Here is a 17,005-nt window from a genome sequence, read left to right as displayed (position 1 = left end):
CCGCAGTGAAAAGCGTGGAGTCCTAACCCCTGGACCACCAGGTAAATTCCATGGGGAACTTTTGAGATTCAGAAAAAAGTGACGTGGAAATTGGATCTCATATATTCATGTAGATTTTATTATTTACAAGTTAAATTACACAGCAGCTTTACATAGCATGAGATGCAAAGTAGAGGAGAGCGAAGAGGGGAGGTAACTGGCCCTGAGGCTCTCAGCTGCCTCCACCGCCTCTTTTTGTGCGTAGCAAAGTCATCAGTGCTGCCTTTGCCCCAGTTCCTGATCAGTCCTTGGAACACAGATGTAAGTTCGGTTCTGGTTCTGACAGCCCCAGAGCCACCAGGGCTCCCACTAACAGCTTCTTCACAGGTGCAGGGGGTGAATGTGAAGGCATCAGCTAAAGCGAGAAAGGTTAATGTAGCTGGTGTGATGTTCTACTCTGTCACCCCGCACACTACCCCTCGCCCCCAACAGCCCTAGCACTCACTTTGTCTAGGCGATGGCGACAAATGAGGCCGTTGGAATTCAGGTAGAAGGTGGAATAGGCATCATAGGTCCTGGTGAAGGGAGAAAGAGGCTCACTGAGAGAGAGGGTTATTGGTCCTAAAGTTTTAATTCAAGCATTTGTTTAAACTAGTAGTTCTTAATCTTTGCTATGTGTTAGATTACCTGAGGATCTTTTAAAAATCCTGAGTTCTACTCTGGGCCTAATTAAATCAGGATGTCTGGCACCAATATTTTAAAAAAGATTCTTGGATAAAAAAATCCAAGAATCCACTGTGCAGCAAAGTTTAGGAACTACCGGTGTGGGCTTAGGCTAAGAATTTCTCGGGATTCTACTCTGTGCCGGAAATTTACCAAGTACTTTACCCAAGGCTGTGAAGCACAACTTACGAGACAGGTTATTTTCATCTGTTCATTAAGTATATGAGTCCCTACTATGTGCCAGGTAATGTACATGAAGAAACTGAGTTCAGAAGCTTCCTGTATACTCAAAGTCCCTATTTTTGCTATATTAAAGTAGACTAAAACAAAGCCTGCCTTCAAGGAGCCTGCAGTCAAGTCAGGGTAAATGGAGGATTGTCTAGGAGACTAGCCTGCAGACTCGCCAAAGGGTGAGATTAGAAAGTTGCAGTGTGTTTCTTTTCTCACTTCTCTTACCGGTAAAGCTCCTCCTTGTCACGCTTATAAAAACGAAGAAAGAGCAGGTGGATTGGCAGTCCCACAAGCCGCCAGCGGGCTTGCAGGGTCCAATTCTCAGGGTGGCGTGTCAGCTGCAGAATTTCTAGCCGAAGCTGTGCAAAATAGTTCCAGGCCAGGAAGCGGCAGAGAGTCAGTGACAGAATGTACCACGTCCGGCCTCTGAGAGGAAGAGATGGGGAAGAAATCTCATGACAGCACAATCAGAAAACCAAACTCTTCTCTGACAGAGGAATTGGGGACGGTGGTGAGAAGCAACTTAGGACCTTCTCTAATAAGTGAAAATAGCACTGGGTCCTTTTCCTGCCCAAGGCCCTACCCGTTCAGTGGATTCTCACTTGGTACGCATGTTCAGGATCTCATTGATGAATTCCACATCCGATGAGTAGAGAGTGTAGTCGTGGGAGTGAAGGAAGAGATTGGGAAGCTAGGTGGAAGAAGGCGGCGTGAGACCAGGAGCAAAGAAAAGATGATCCTACTCCTCAGTTTTCTATACTGAGTGTCTCCTTATTCTTGAATGAAAGATTATCGCATCCCTAATTCAAACCAAGGAGTATTTTTTCCTTGGGAAATGTTTGGAACATATTTCGATGCCTGTCTCATGGTTCCGAGAAAGAATCCAGCTGACTAACTTCTTATTTTTAAGAATTACCTATCTCTCTCCCCATTTTGGACAAAGGCCACTTTTGAATGGACTTACCTCTTGTCTCAGTCTCTCATACATGACAGCCAGGTGCTCCTCCATACTCGGATCTCCTGATGGAGTGGCAGGGGAAGGGTGGGCGGTTCCAGGGGCTTGGAAAGGTATCAGAGCTCCAGGACAGGGGCAGGGAGGCCCCTCAAACAGGCTCCTGAGCCCATCCAGGCAGCCGCTATGTAACTCGGGTCCTGGCCCCTCCTCCCCCTTTCCTGGGGGGAGAACCACCCATGGTGAGGTGAGGGCTTGGACCTGAGGGAGAGGCAGTGGGGGAGCTGGGGGAAGCAGTCGGGTGGGAGGGCTTGGGGGTGGGGGAGACCAGAAAAGAGGCAAAGATGGAGAAGTAGTGGTTGTGGAGTGAGGCCAAAGGGGTGGGAATGGTAGAGCCCATGGAGAAGACTGGTCCTAAGGAGGAAGAACAAAAGAGCAAAAAGATAAGAATCCAGCTGCCTAATGCCCCTCCATCCAAACTCTGCCCATTAACATGCTTCCAATCCACCTGCTCCTTCTGACAGGAAAGATCAAATTACTAGAGAAAAAATTCATCTCCATCTCTGCTTAAAACAGGAGGATATACTTTTTTGTGACTTAAGTACAAATACCTATCCAAAATAGCAAATACGTTTAGATTTAAGATTCCAAACCTGTTTGGGGGCAGGTCTGTCTCTTACAGCAAGAATCACAAGAGTGCATACTTAAGAATGAACAAATGAATGAATACCAAACAGGTCTGGTTATATTGTGGATGAAATGATGCGGCCTCTAACACAACTCCAGGAGTATGTGAGGCGGCTGTTGCAGAGAAAAGAACAACTGGAACTAGGAGACTCTGGAGTTCCAATTCTATAATGTGACGTTAGGCACTCTAATTCCCTCAGCCTGAGTTTCCCATAAATGTCCTATAAATAAGGACGATGAAGCCACACTGAGTCACAATGAGGGCTTTAAGAGATAATAAATGTTCATAAAACTGCGACCTGTAAAGTAGTATATAAATGTAAGCTGGGCTCCTCTAATGACACGAAAAAGCCCAGGAGACTGTTAAAGGCTGGATGGACCTCATGATGCCCCTGGGTTACTGATGTTGAAACTGCGATGAGGCAGAGGTCACTCAAAGTCAGGCCTGAATCGAGCTCCTTCGTTTTCAAGGAGGCCCCGAGGGGTCTTATTATCGGGGAAGGCGGGCAGGCCGCGCGGGTACCTCTGTCCCCGACGGTGTCCCGGAGGCGCCGTCTCCGCCGGGGGCGTGGCCATCTTGCCCGCCCGGGCACAAGGGCCCGAACCGGGTCCACTCGGGCCGGCCTTCCCGCCGGGACCGCTATCCCGGTGCAAGATGCGTGGGCTGCAGAGCGCGGCCCGCAGGTCCGTCTGGTCGGCTCCCTGGAGGCGCCGCGAACCTCTCCGCCCTCTGTCCTTCAAATCACCTCCAGACACAGGTAACCGCGAAGACGCGGGAGAAATGCGGACGCGCCCCACCGCGCCAGCCTCAACCCCGCCTGCCCCCCAAGATCCGGGAGACAGACGTCCCGTGCGCGACAGGGCTGGCAGCGCCGCCCTCCGGTCCCTGAGGCCCCTCGCCCCTCCACTCGCGGCTCCGCACAGGTGGGAAGCAGTGGTGGGACGTCAGTACGCCTGCGCGAAACGGGACGCGCGCTCCGCCCCACGCGCCGGCTGAGGAGGGTCTCTCCCCGCCCCCTCCTCTCCCCTCCCGCTTCCTCTCGGCTCTCACCTGGACACGAGCCTGATAGGCGCGGAGGCAGGGGCCGAGGCGCCGGGCCGCCCCCCGGCTGGGCTGGTACATGATCTTCCGGGAATGGAGAGAGCGCCTCCTGTGTCCGGCCTCCGGCCTCCTCACAGGGGTGAGCGCGCCCCGGAGCCGGCTTCTTGAAGGGGAAAGGAGGGGGGTGAGGGGCTGAGGGGAGGGAAACGGAGATGTTGCGCGCTTGCGCACTGCGGCGGGTTCCAGGGAGGCAGTGAGGCGCTAGGTCTACAGCAAGTGCGCCTGCGCCCGCCGAATCGGAGGAGCCTCAGGGCGCTTGCGCAGTAAATTAGCGGCCTAGAGCGCGGCTCTCACCTGTACGCTTGCACAAAAGTGGGCGCTGGTGGGTGAGGAGTGGGACTGAAATGACGACATCCGCAGTTCTCAGTAACGTTCGTGGTAAAAAATACTTTATTGCTCTGGTTAAAAATAAGATACAAATGACTTGGCACTGATTAAAAAAAAGCCTGTAGAATGAATAAATGAATGAATGAATACATCCACGGTGAGGGCAAGCTTTGACTAGGTCCTGTGTGAGATAGAAATAATAATGACTTTGAAGGTGTGAGAGGGGGCTGCGGTCACCAAGGCCTGGTGCTGCGACGTTCATGCAAGTTCCGAATGAACCTGGCGTTGAACATGTCCCCACCCATTGTCCAAGCCTGGGCTGGTGGAACCTGGGCCTGTGGAGGAACTGTGTGCATAGGTTCCTCCCCAGACCCATGCTGGGACAAGACCTGCTCCTCAATGGCACACCTAGTAGGTGGGAGGGAGATGGAGAGTGGGTTACACGGGTACTAAAGTGAGGATTAAGAGCACAGCTTCTTCAAGGTCTGTCAGGCTCTTGGACAAATGATGGGGTATGAGGCTGGAACCATTGGTGCTATGTCCAAACCTGAAACCCCACAGAGTGGCGCCAAAGGGAAGCACCAGAGTTGAACCTATGGGGAAAGAGGCTTTTAGGCTGTTAGGTGGAAGGCTCTGTGGGAGGAGCTGGTGTCCAGTTCAGAGAGTGAGATTTAGGAGGAGGAAGTAGCTGAGAGTGATGTTAGAAGAGGGGTCAGAGGTGGTGAGAGGCTGGCAGGGAAGGGGCTCAGACCTCACCTATTCTCTGTTTCCTGTTCCCCCTGCTTCAGTTCTTGGTTGCCTGTGGAAATACCAGGCATGTATATGGGAAGGCTGTAGTAGGTAGTGAATATGGCCTACTTGATTTGAGGGTAAGGAGATGAGTAACTTACCTGTATTGGGACATGAGGAATTCAACCGCCCATGGCGGCTATAGCTGCAGCTTTGGGCTACCAGCCCTGGGGGAGTCCCGCTGTAGAAGAAATGTGAAATGATGGGGAAGAGGCTACAGGATGAAAGATGAGTGGGTATGGAGGAATCAGGGAAGAAGAATAAAAGAACAGCACAGGAACAGAGAGGGGGTAGTTATTATTCCTATGGGGTTTAATACAAGTTGTGCCCCAGAGAAGGGAAGGGAGAGCACTATATACCCCAAGGTTTTCTGGAGCAATCCTGATTTGCTGCTTTATTATTTCTAGCTGAGGCAATGTGTTAACCGTAAGGTTAAATGTGATCGAAATCATGTTATAAAAAGATTCAGGGGAATTCCCTGGTGGTCCGGTGGTTAGGACTCTGTGCTTCCCATGGGAGGGGAACAGGTTCCATTCCTGGCTGGGACATTAAGATCCCACAAGCTACACAGTGCAGCCAAAAACAAAAAATGGATTCACATAAAGGCAAAAAAAATTTGCTGAACCAGGTGCTCTGATGTTTTGAGTTGGAAAACACGGTTACCTTAATTATGGGATAACTTAGCCAGAGGGGAAGAGGGAGTGGCAAAGCTGAATTTAGGAAAAGGATTGCCTAGAGAAAGAGATCCAAGGGTTTAGAGAAGAATAATCCAAGAAACAATTAGGGGATTGTTATCAGAAGGCAATTAATTGGCTCCTAGAGATGTTAGTAAATCTTAATATCTCAGCAAGGGCTGGCCTGGGGTAAACAGTAGGAGTTACTACAGAGAGACTAGAGGTTTCTGGAGAGAATGGAGGAATAGATACAGAAGCCTATATGGAGGGATCCAGTGACTACATTGGAGGAGACAGAATCTGCAGGAGAAAATCCAGCAGTGAAGATGGGGACAGGCAGACACCAGATCCTGCGAGCGGAGCTCTAAGCCTCCTTGCTGGAAGATCTGCAGATCTGAGAGGTGAAGAAGAGGGCCAGAAGTCCTGAGAGACCAGGAAAATACAGGGTGACGCACAAACGAGGCTGAGACCTTAAGGTTTGTTTGGGTTTTTTTTTTTTTTTTTCATTGAAAATGTCCATTTAAAAAACACAAAAGAGTTCACGCTTTATTCAGACAACACTGAGAGGGAGAAGAAAAAGGAGGAGTGAGTCAGAAAAGAGGGAGATCCTGCTCCCAAGGATTTGGGGGAACACATTAGGGGTACCTGAACTAGCACACATCCAGAGGGTAGGGAGGGAAGGATTTCTATAGCCTGGGTATGGAGCAGGGGAGGATTCTTGCTATGGAGGAAAGAAGAGAGGAAGGCCAGAGGAAGAGTTCCCCCATCATCATCAAGACAATCTCACAAGACAGGAATCTATCAGCATATCTAGCTACCGGGGAGGGATGGATGTGAGAGGGTATTCCAGGAGCTAATAGAGCCTTGAGACTCAGGCTTAGCTTCTGAAACTTGGCTAAGAGTGATCCTAGGGTGTTGGCTGGGATCTACTGCCAAGAAACAGACTCCTTCAGAGGACCTGGACCTGCGGAGGTGGTAGTGTCAATAGAAGCGTGGTGAGTCTAGAGTCCCACAGCAGACATCAGCTCAGGGGTCCTGACAGATTAACACATACATGAAACATGTGGAGATTAAGAGTTTGGCAATGTTGAGTGGATCCCGTGGGGAGCTGGTAAGTCCCTGTCCTACCTGACCGGACTGCTACGAAGCAGAGTTCGTTCAGTGGCTGGCGTCAGCAGGCTGATAGGGTAGCTGCAGCCGGTAGCACAAAGCAGTATTAGAGCTACCAGCAGACAGAGGGACTACAGGAATTATTCCATGGACAAGACTCTTTTAGAAAGGTTTCCCTGGCAGAGGAGGCCTTTGGACCTTCCGTGATGTTCTAGAATCTGACAGCAAGCAAGAGTGTGCTTCTCTGGATAATTAGTATGAGCTGCCCAACCAAGAGGCCTGGCAGCAAATCGGCTGTCTGTGGGAGTGTTCAGAGCCCAAGTTAGGAGAGAAGGGCTGCTTTCTGTTGTAAGAAAAGCTATGAAGTGTTAGGCCACCTGGGACCCTGACCACCCAGTTGTCCAAGAAAGGGGTAAAGGGGATCCTACGGGTTCTTGCCAAGTTCCCCTAGATGCTGGGGGATGCAATGGGAGATTGGGTCTGGGGTTCTCAGGGAGAAGGGTCTCCACCCTCGCCAGGTCTCCCAGGGAGGGGAGGGGGTTAGCAGTCTGTCAGTATCGACTCTCATCAGAGCGGGGAAGGGAACTGGGGAAGGATGTTATGGACAGGAGAGGGGGAGAGGGAAAATGGAGGGGAGAGAAAAACAGAAAGAGAAGTCAGAGGTGAAGAGAAAGCTGGGGAGAGAAATAAAGGAGAGGCCCAGTCCCTGCCTGCCGGGGTGGGCTCCCGCCACACAAGGCACTGAGCCGGGGCCAGTGGCTCCCCAGGCTTTGTCAGAGACCCTGCCCCCTCCCAGCAAGTGTTAAACCACGATTTCCCAACCCCCCCACCAGTGGGTCTGCGTTCTTCCTAACCTTCCTCTAGGCACTAGCATCCCTAGGCTCCCCCTAAGTCCTATTCTGCTCCTTAACTGTAATTTATTTCCAGACCATTTCCACACATATCTTCCAATATATTCTCAAAACATCTAAGGAGTCTCCAATCTTCCTGTCCCATTGCTTCATGTCTGATTTACACTGCCCTCTGCCACTTCTAACTGCCCTGTCTGACAGTCCTGAGGCTCCCTAACTCTCCAGCTCCTGTTACCTGGTGCGGCGCCGCTGGGCAGGGCTGCCCCCGGGGTCAGTAGCAAGCAGAAGGCGGGCGGTGGGGTGGGGTGGGCAGAGGCGCAGGGAACGCAGCAGCTCCTGCTCTGGCACAAAGGGGCGGAGGGGGCCCCGTTCTGGTGAGTTTCCCAGGCTGCTGGAGCGAGGGGGTGGGTGGGCTGGAGGAGTCGCACGGCGAGGGGCCCTGTTCAGGGGCCACGGAGGCTCCACAGCTACCTTCAGAACTGGGGGGAGGGAGAAAACAGAGCAAGACAGAGAAAGAAGGAAAAGGACAGGGAAGGGAGTCGTGAGAGCAAAGATCAGGGAAGGAAAAAGAGAAGTCAGAGCCTTAAGAGAGAACAAATCCCTCCCCTGGGTTGAGGCCCCCCAGGCCCAGATCCCCCGCTGTCTTACATTCTCGGTCACTAGAGGAGTATGGCTTTATGTCTCCCTCTGCTCGCTTGGGTGGCAGCTTCCTTGCTGGAGCTGGGAGTGGAGAGGACACAGGTGAGGTGAGCATGGGGAGACGCACTGTGCACCCTCCTCCCGGCCACTACCCCCGCGACCCCAAACCTCTGGTCCCTGACACCACAGTTCCTCCTGGGCAAGGAGACGTCAGCTCCGCCGCGGAAGCAGCTCTGTGGCAGTGCCATCACACCAGAAGGGAATTCGGGGGGAAGGCTGGAGCATTTTGAGGAGAGCCAGAAGGAGTAGGCCGAATGCAGAGTTGGGGGAAAGATCCAGGGGAGACTCTGGGGCCTGGGAGGTACAGGAGAAGGGCGGCCAAGGGAGGCGAGCTCTTACTGTCAGTGGGCGCTGTCAGGCCCCCCTGGGATTCGGGGGCAGAGCAATGGTCCCAGCCGGGCCAACGAGGACCCCAGGTCCCTCTAGATGAGATGGACAAAGCCCTTGGTTAATCAGGAATTGCTGTGGAGAGGTTAGGGGAGGTTGGGGTGGGGCAGAACCTCTCCTTCCAGGGCAAAGACAGGAAGAAATTTACATTTTATTAGGAGGGGGGAAAAAGGATGAGGAAACAACACAGGTATCTGGAAAGGAGCTACCAGAGAAAGTAAATGGGAGGCTAACAGACTGTCCAAGCTCAGCCTCCCACCTCCTCTCTTCTCTACTTGCTCCTCCCTTTCCCTCTCAAGAGGTTCTTTCTCCATCATGTGTGGCAAAGGAGACTGCCCAGTGGATCCAGTTAAGCTTTAGGGTCCCCTCCCCTGTAGACCTGGTCTTCACTGTCCTTGTTGGCTCTCTCCTTCTCACAGCCTTTGGTCAGTAGGAGCTGGACGGAGGGGAGGTCTTGGAAATCAAAGCCAGTCACAGATATGAGCTGCCTCTCCCTGCCTGATACTGGTGGATGCTAGTCACTGGGGACACTGTTGTCTGGGTGGTGGTTACTCTGTTTCCCGGCCACAGAGGAGGTGAGAACTAGCCACAGAGCAGCTCCTTCAGAAAGGGGGGCCTTCTGTGCAGGTGTGTACCACACAGCCAGCAGAAGGCTACACCCCTCTGCCTTGAGAAGGAAGAAAAAAGGGTAGGACTCAGCCTGGCACGCAGCATGTGTGTGAATGAGGATGGAATGAGGAACCTGGCAACATTTCAGTACCTCCTAGGCTAGGTTTCTCCACTGTTTGGTTGGAAGTGTTACAAATTCTGAGTGTTACCTTCAAGAACTAGTATTTAAGCTTTGGACCATTCATGTCACTGTTCTATGACAGGAAGCGGAAGGGGAGACTGCACTTGCCTGTCGCTCACTGGCTGACAGAGCCTGAGGGGTTTAAGAAGGAATATGACTTTTGGCCTATTTTGATGGGCCTGCAGCAGCAAGAGGCTCCATCAATGCCTACGGTCAAACAGGCTCCCAGTGAGTTTGCTTATTAAAAGTCTTGCCAGGTATAAAATACACTGAGCTCCCATGGATAATGTCTGTTGGAGACTTGGGTTGCTTTAGAATTCTCTCAAATTGCCCACAGATCACACACTGAGCTCCTGGTGGCCTCCAGGGTGACTAGCCATCACAGCACTACAGATCCACCCATTCAGTGCAGCTTTACCAGCGGGCATAGGATCGAGCGCGGCAGCACGAGAGTGTCGAGTTGCCCTCAGGGAGGTAGCAGGGGGCCCTGTGAGGAAGGAAGCGGCGGTGCCCCTCAGTGAGGGGGCCGGGGGGACCAAGAATTCACCTCTTTCCTTCCCCTCACCCCGACTGCTTGACCAACACACAGGTGAGAAAACTTACGATGCTGATGGGCAAAGAAGCCTTCGAAGATCACAAAGTTGTTCACCTGTAAGAAGAAACGAGAGAAATAATAGTTGTCCGTTCAGCTACTCAGCACATACTTGGGTGTAGAACCCTGAGCTAGAAAAACCACAGCAGGAACAAAAGCCAGCCTTCCTGTCCTTGTTGACAGACTCAGTCAGAATTTCAGGACCTGATAAGCTGACCCTAAAGCTGGACTGCAGAGGACCTCAAATAGCCAAAATAATCTTCAGGATTAACAAAGGAATAATAACTTTGGGGAGGACTCACACTTCCTAAGTTCAAAGCTTACTCCAAAGCTATGGTAGTCAAAACAGTGGTAGAAACACAGGATAGACAAACAGACCCTTGGAATGAACAGAGTCCAGAAACAGTCAACTGATTTTCAATAAAAGTGAAAGACCTTTCAAAAGGGAAAGTATAGCCTCTTCAACAACTGGTGTTTGGACAACTGAATATCTACATGGAAGATACTGAATTTGGATCAAAAAATAACTACAAATGGATTAAAGGGGGTTCCCTGGTGGTCCAGTGGTTAAGACACTGCACTTCCACTTTAGGGGCCATGGGTTTGATCCTTGGTTAGGGAAGTTCTGTGTGCCAAAGAAAAGATAAGTGTGTGGCCAAAGAAAGAAAAAGAAAACAGAAGAAGAAAAAAATGGATCAAAGACCTAAATGTAAGAGCTAACACTATGAAGCTCTTAGAAGGAAAATCTTGATTACTTCGGACATTGTTTAAGAAATAAATGGTGTATTTCTTAAATGGGACATTGATTTCCTATTAAGAAAATGAAACCCCATAAACAGGAGGAAATATTTGCAAATCATATATCTAATAAGGGTGTTGTGTCTAGAACATAAGGAACTCTTCCAACCCACGAACAAACAGGCAACAAACACAATTTAAAAGGGGGCATAGGACTTGAACATTTCTCAGAGAAGACATGCAAATGGCCAGCAGGCACTTGAAAAGATGCTCAACATAATTAGTCAAAAGGGAAACGCAAATCAAAACCACAAAGAGAAACTTCACAGCCATTATTATGGCTATTATAAAAAGAAAAATAACACATTTTGGTGAGGATGTCAAGGCACTAGAGCTACCATGCATTGCTGATGGGGATGTAAAATGCTGCATTCACTGTGGAAAAAGTTTCTCAGTTCCTGAAAAAGTTAAACACTGGATTAACCACATGACCCAGGAATTCTACTCTTACATACTCTTAGGTATATACCCAAGAAAACTAGAAATATACATGCTTGGAGGCATGGCTGGCCCAAAGCTAAGTAGCTACACAGGGGAGAACTGGGACTCAAACCCCAGACTCCTGATTCTAGCTGAGGCATGTCAGTCAGGAATACAGTGTAGTCATCAGAGTGGGCTATGGGTTCAAATTCAAACTCTAACATTAGCTGTGCACACTTGGTCAAGTCCCTAATCTACATAAACCCAAAATGGGGTCAATAAGAACTACCTCAAAGAAATGTACAAGGATCAACAGAGATAATGCAATGTAGATACCACACAGAGCTCATGAAACATTAGTTGTTATGATACTATCTATCTATCTGTCTGTCTATATCTATACACTCCATTGGAGAAGGAAATGGCAACCCACTCCAGTATTCTTGCCTAGAGAATCCTGTGGGCTGCCATCTATGGGGTCACACAGAGTCGGACATGACTGAAGCGACTTAGCATGCATACACTCTACAGTGCCCTGCTCTTACATGTTACTTGGGTAATACATTTGATGCCAGATACTGATACTATGTTCCTTCTGTTGCTCTCTGCTGCCTCTTAATGGAGAAATGATGTCCTGCACGTTCTAAGCAGACCCTGTCTATCTCCTGCCTTGACCCTGCTGTAATGTCTACCATGACATTATTCTCCTCCAACAAGCATATGCTCAGCACTCCAGCCAAACAAAAAACTGCTTGCAGTGCCCTGAAAAGCATATTAATACCTCTCTGACTTTGCTCATGTTTCTTCCTGCATGAAAAGCACTTTAGCCTGTCCACTTCTGTCCCCCTGACAAACACTTTTCAAGATTAAGTCAAGTCTTCCTTTACCCAAGTAAGCACTCACTTTATGCTTCCTCTGTAAGCACATGAATGAATCACATTACAATGGATTAACTGTCTGTGCTCCTATGCAAGGCTCGCTTGTCAACCCAATCCCAAGCCCACTCAGCAACACTGCCTCAGCAGATCTCTTGATTTTCTCAGTTCTTCCCACTTTCTCTGACATCATCAAATTTTGAGTCATTCTTATGCTGTTTGTTCTTATGCAGCTAAGAAGAATCAACTCTTTTGATCCACAGCCCTCTCGAGCTCTTGCTCTATCTCTGTTGACCTTAAACCAGGATTTAAGAGTTACCTATTCTTGCTGTCTCCAGTACTGAGCTTCTTAATCTCTTAAACCAGGGGTCCCCAGCCCCTGGGCCACACAGCAGGTCCATGGCCTGCTAGGAACCCAGCCACATATCAGGTGAGCGGTGGCAGGCGAGCCGAAGCTTCATCTGTGTTTATACTACTCTTCATTGCTCCCATTACGGCCAGAGCTCCGCCTCCTGTGAGATCAGCGGCAGCATAATCAATGTAACGTGTATGAAAAATCCCGAAACCACTCCCCCCTTCCCCCACCTCCACTGGGTCCATGCAAAAATTATCTTCCACAAAGCCAGTCCCTGGTGCCAAAAAGGTTGAGGACTGCTGTGACCTAAACTCACTTCATCCAGGCTTCCACCCACCACTGAGCTGAAACTGCCTGTCAGGATCACCAGTGGCCTCAAGCAGCTAAATCCAATGGTCACTTCTCAGACCTCTTCTTACCTCATGGATCAGCAGCATCTCACTCAGTAGGCTATTCCTTCCTTCTGCAAACAGTTTCTTCACTGGCCTTCCAGGTCACTTCTAATTTTGCATCTACTCCACTAGTCACTTCTGGGCTACATTTGCTGCTACTTCTCCTCCCAGACTTTCCAAGAGTGCCTGAGGGCTCAAGTTCTTGGATCGGTAACTCACTCCATGGTGATTCTCATCCTGTCTCGCTGCTTTCAAGTATCCTACAGGTGCTGAAAACTCTCTACCTGAAACCTCTTCTCCCAACACCACGGGAGCAACCAACTGTGTACTGAACCTGAACTCACCACAGACATCTCCAGTTAACATATTCAAGGTGGACTCCTACTATTTCCCCCCTCCAAAGCTGCTCTTCCTTCCATCTCAGTTGACGCAATTCCATCCTTCCAAGTGCTCAGGCCGACAACTTTGGGATCACCCTTAACTCCCTCTCTTTTTTCTCCACAATCAATCAAGAAACCTTATGTGCTTTAACTTCAGAATACCTAAAATCTGACCACTCCTTCCCACCTCCACTGCCACCATCTTGGTCTGAGCCACCACCATTTATCATCAGGATTGTTGCTTCTTAATCTGCTTGCACTCTCACTCCTCTACTGCGCATTCTTAACAAGCAAAGTGCTCTGGTTTAAAGTACATCCCATTAGGGACTTCCCTGGAGTCCAGTAACTAAGATTCCACATTCCCAGTGCAGGGGGCCTGGGTTCAATTCCTGGTAGGGAGCTAGATCCCACGTGCCACAAATAAAAGACCCCGGATGCCACAACTAAAGACCCCACATCCTTGACGGAGACCCGGCACAGCCAAATGAATATTAAAGTAAGTCCTATCATATTCCCCCTCTGCTCAAACCCCTATGATGGCTCTCCTTTTTTCACTAAGAGTAAAAGCCAAAGTTTTTGCAATAACCTACAGGGCCCCAAGTGTCCTTCCTTCCCTGTTACTGCTCTTATCTCTTCTACAACACTCCCCACTCACTCACACTGCTCTAGCCACACCAGCCAAATTTATAGGCCCACTCCACCTCATGGCCTTCACACTAACTATTTCCTCTGTGTGGGATGCTCCCCCTCCAGGTATTAATGGCTCAGTCTCATCTCTTTAAGTTACTGCTCAAGTGACACTTTCTCAGTGAGGCCTTTCCTGCTTATCCCATTTAAACTTGCAATCCCACACACTCCCATCCTCACCAGGGCATTCCCACACCTTCTTACTTGCTCTTGTTTTCCTAGAGTGCTTATCGACAAGAGTATCTACTTATTTATTATGTTTGTCTCCCCAACTAGAATATAAGCTCTGTAAGAACCGAGACTTTTTTCTGTTTTATTGAATGAAGTATTCCTAAAGCCCAGAATATTGCTGGGTGCTCAATAAATATATGCTGAATGGACAGACAGTATTAGCAACATTATATTGCATCTACTTACAAACCACCTTCCCCCCAAATAAACCAAATCTCTCTGGAGACAGGGAATGTATATTATTCTGAGCCCTTACTAAATTAAATCTTTTTTTTTTTTTAGGCTATCTCTTTATTTTATTTTTATATGCATAACTTTTTTTTTGTTTTTTCTTTTTTTTTTAGTTTTTAATTTTTTTAATTTTAAAATCTTTAATTCTTATATGTGTTCCCAAACATGAACCCCCCTCCCACCTCCCTAAATTAAATCTTGATTGACTAAGTAATGGCCTATGTGAAAATGAAGAGATGAAAATGAACTGACTCATGTTTGGGGTATAAACATGCTTTTAGGTGTACACAACAGTCCAGGATAAAGAACAAAAATAGATGAGATGATAATGAAACAGCTCCAGGATGAGAGATGGTATCCCCCGATCCCGCCCCTGAGCTTAGCTGTATAAAGGAAGTCCTATACAATGGGGCAGAGAAGGCAATGGCACCCCACTCCAGTACTCTTGCCTGGAAAATCCCATGGGCAGAGGAGCCTGGTAGGCTGCAGTCCATGGGGTCGCTAAGAGTCGGGCACGACTGAGCGACTGCATTTTCACTTTTCACTTTCATGCATTGGAGAAAGAAATGGCAACCTACTCCAGTGTTCTTGCCTGGAGAATCCCAGGGACGGGGGAGCCTGGTGGGCTGCCGTCTATGGGGTCACACAGAGTCGGACACGACTGAAGCAACTTAGCAGCAGCAGCAGCAGCATACAATGGGGAGTAGGGACTGCTTGGAAGGTCCCTCTTCTTTGCCCCCCAAAGACTAGGTAAATTCAGTGGGAACGCTCAGTAGGGATCTATTCTCTGAAACTTCTAACCTGTGGGACAGTGGTCTCCAGGTTGTAGTGTTTATTCAGGAACTTCAGCAGCTTCTGGGAGGGTCTGTCAATGGCCAGTTGGTGTGGTTCAACTCGCTCCTTCTGCAAGGAATAAGAGACTGAGGGTAGGAGAAGGTGTTGGGAAAGCAGGCCAACAGGAATCCTGGGAAGGATATGGGAATATGGTGGGGGTGGGAGGATGGGAGGCAGGGCCTCTGGGAGGACTGAAGGCCTCTGGGAAGAGCTGGCAAAGAGATAAGCAATACCTGCAACATATGCTGGAAGAGTTCTCGTCCGTGGCCGTGGCGTTGAAGTGACTCATGGATGTAAAAGTCCAAGATGCAAAGCGGTTCTACCTCATTGTGAGCCTCACGATCATCCTAGGAGGTAAAAGAACAACAGAGATTTTCTAGGGACTTCTCTGGCGGTCCAGTGGTTAAGAATCCGATTTCTAATGCAGGGGACGCAGGTTTCATCCCCAGTCAGGGAACTAGGATCCTACATGCTGCAGGGCAACTAAGCCCATGCAACACAACTCTGTTCTAGAGCTATAAGAAAAGCCCATGCCCCACAGATAGGAGAAGCCCCTGCATTGCAACAAAGAGCATGCACCTCAATGAAGATCCAGAGCAGCCAACACTAATTTTTAACTTAAAAAGATCTTCTAGGACTCAAACATTACTGCCACCTTCCAACCTCCAGCGCTTCTGTTCTCAGGAGCCAAGGCATATGGATTTTCAGTCTCCATTGACACTCACCAGTACAAAGAGTTTCTTATATCCAACTTTAAGAAAGCCAACAATGGCTCCTTTTCCAGCCCTGTAGGATGAAGAAAATAACAAGCTATAGTGAGCACCTATTTGGAAGAGGTAGAATCAAAACAGGGAAAGGGGCTGGGGGAGGAAGGAATTAAGCACAGGATGGAAGAGCACTTGACACTCACGGTCGAGCTGAAGTATCTTTGAGTATATACATAACGTGGCGATTACTCTGCATCCTGGATGCACTGGTTATGGGAGCAGGAAGATGCTGGGCCTGCCAGGAATTTTAAGACACATTTTCCACAAGTCCCTTCCAAAGGACCCCTGCCTCCCTTACCAGCTGTCCCCAGAGGCCTCCCCTTTACCATATGTAGACTCCCCAGTACCTTAGCAGAGGCCTTGCCCAGCTCATCTACAATGGTCATAATTTGTTGCTGCAGATCAACACTACAGAAAGAGAGATGAAGAGTCAGATAGTCACTGAGTTAAAGGGTCCTGGGCAATCACTCCCTGGGAACTTAGGCCATAACCCCAGGTCAGTACTTCACGCCCTCCCTCTATCTTGGAGTCTTCCAATCCGATTTCCCACCCTACTCTGAAACCCAAACTTTTGCCACACCTCCTTTCAGGGTGGTACACTCCCTTCTCCATTAAAATTACTGTGGGGAAGCAGGAAGGGCAGGTCAACCATATCCTTCGGTTGCGACCATGCATTGGGCCAAGCGGTGAAAGGTGGCAGATTCAAGCCCCGATCAACCCCACAAGTCTAGGGTCAAAGGTCACCAAAAAGGCGAGCCAGGACATCAAAAGGAGCGGTCACTAGTCAACGCGAGAAGGGGGCGTGGTGCCTGGACCAGGTTCCAAGTGGAACCGGGAGAGAAGGGCCGTAGGGAAGATTTGAGATGTCACCGGGCCGGCGTTGTGGTTCCGGGTCGGCGGGCCGGGGGCCTTAGGTGCTGGTCCAGCACCGTGATCCGCTCCGGGAGCAGCGCATCCACATCGAACGGGAACTCCATGGCCCATTGTGCGCGGCCGGACCCGCCCCGCGCGACGTCACTTCCGCCCCTCCCACCGCAATCTGTATCTCCCCTGCCTTGCCTGCAGGTCCCCAGGGGACCGCCCCTCCCCGCGCTCCCCTCCTCCACCACCCGCTTGTATCGCAGCAGCTGGCCCCGGAGACC

General features: G+C 49.7%; 1 protein-coding gene and 1 non-coding gene across 7 annotated transcripts; both read right to left on the bottom strand.

Moving 5' to 3' along the window:
• On the bottom strand, positions 91-3,936 carry C23H6orf136. Its single transcript, XR_001917084.1, has 6 exons — positions 3,096-3,936; positions 1,898-2,299; positions 1,536-1,624; positions 1,159-1,359; positions 485-554; positions 91-394 (listed from the first exon to the last, which is right to left on the bottom strand). It is a non-coding gene; the product is annotated as a chromosome 23 C6orf136 homolog (transcript).
• On the bottom strand, positions 4,047-16,884 carry ATAT1 (alpha tubulin acetyltransferase 1). 6 transcript variants are annotated; one of them, XM_018038848.1, is made up of 13 exons: positions 16,734-16,884; positions 16,211-16,271; positions 16,007-16,098; positions 15,822-15,882; positions 15,330-15,443; positions 15,064-15,165; positions 9,905-9,950; positions 9,720-9,788; positions 8,074-8,145; positions 7,661-7,904; positions 4,892-4,971; positions 4,758-4,800; positions 4,047-4,409 (listed from the first exon to the last, which is right to left on the bottom strand). In XM_018038848.1, exons 1-13 carry the CDS (start codon positions 16,838-16,840, stop codon positions 4,235-4,237), a joined length of 1,266 nt encoding a protein of 421 aa, XP_017894337.1. In that variant the 5' UTR covers positions 16,841-16,884; the 3' UTR covers positions 4,047-4,234. The 6 variants fall into 6 exon arrangements, with proteins under 6 accessions (XP_017894337.1, XP_017894338.1, XP_017894339.1 ...); XM_018038849.1 differs by lacking the exon at positions 16,734-16,884 and adding an exon at positions 16,444-16,727; XM_018038850.1 differs by lacking the exon at positions 9,720-9,788.

This window comes from Capra hircus, chromosome 23 (genome assembly GCF_001704415.2).
Source record: "Capra hircus breed San Clemente chromosome 23, ASM170441v1, whole genome shotgun sequence".
Lineage (NCBI taxonomy): Eukaryota > Metazoa > Chordata > Mammalia > Artiodactyla > Bovidae > Capra > Capra hircus.
The sequence above is the reverse complement of the archived record's forward strand: the minus strand, read 5'-3'. Positions and strand labels throughout refer to the sequence as shown.

Coding starts and splice junctions, on each gene's coding strand:
- ATAT1 (XM_018038848.1), bottom strand. CDS start 16,840: ATGGAGTTCCCGTTCGATGTGGATGCGCTGCTCCCGGAGCGGATCACG. Junction 15,444..15,821: donor ATAAGAAACTCTTTGTACTG/GTGAGTGTCAAT, acceptor TTTACCTCCTAG/GATGATCGTGAGGCTCACAA. Junction 9,951..15,063: donor TGGAGACCACTGTCCCACAG/GTTAGAAGTTTC, acceptor TTCTTCTTACAG/GTGAACAACTTTGTGATCTT.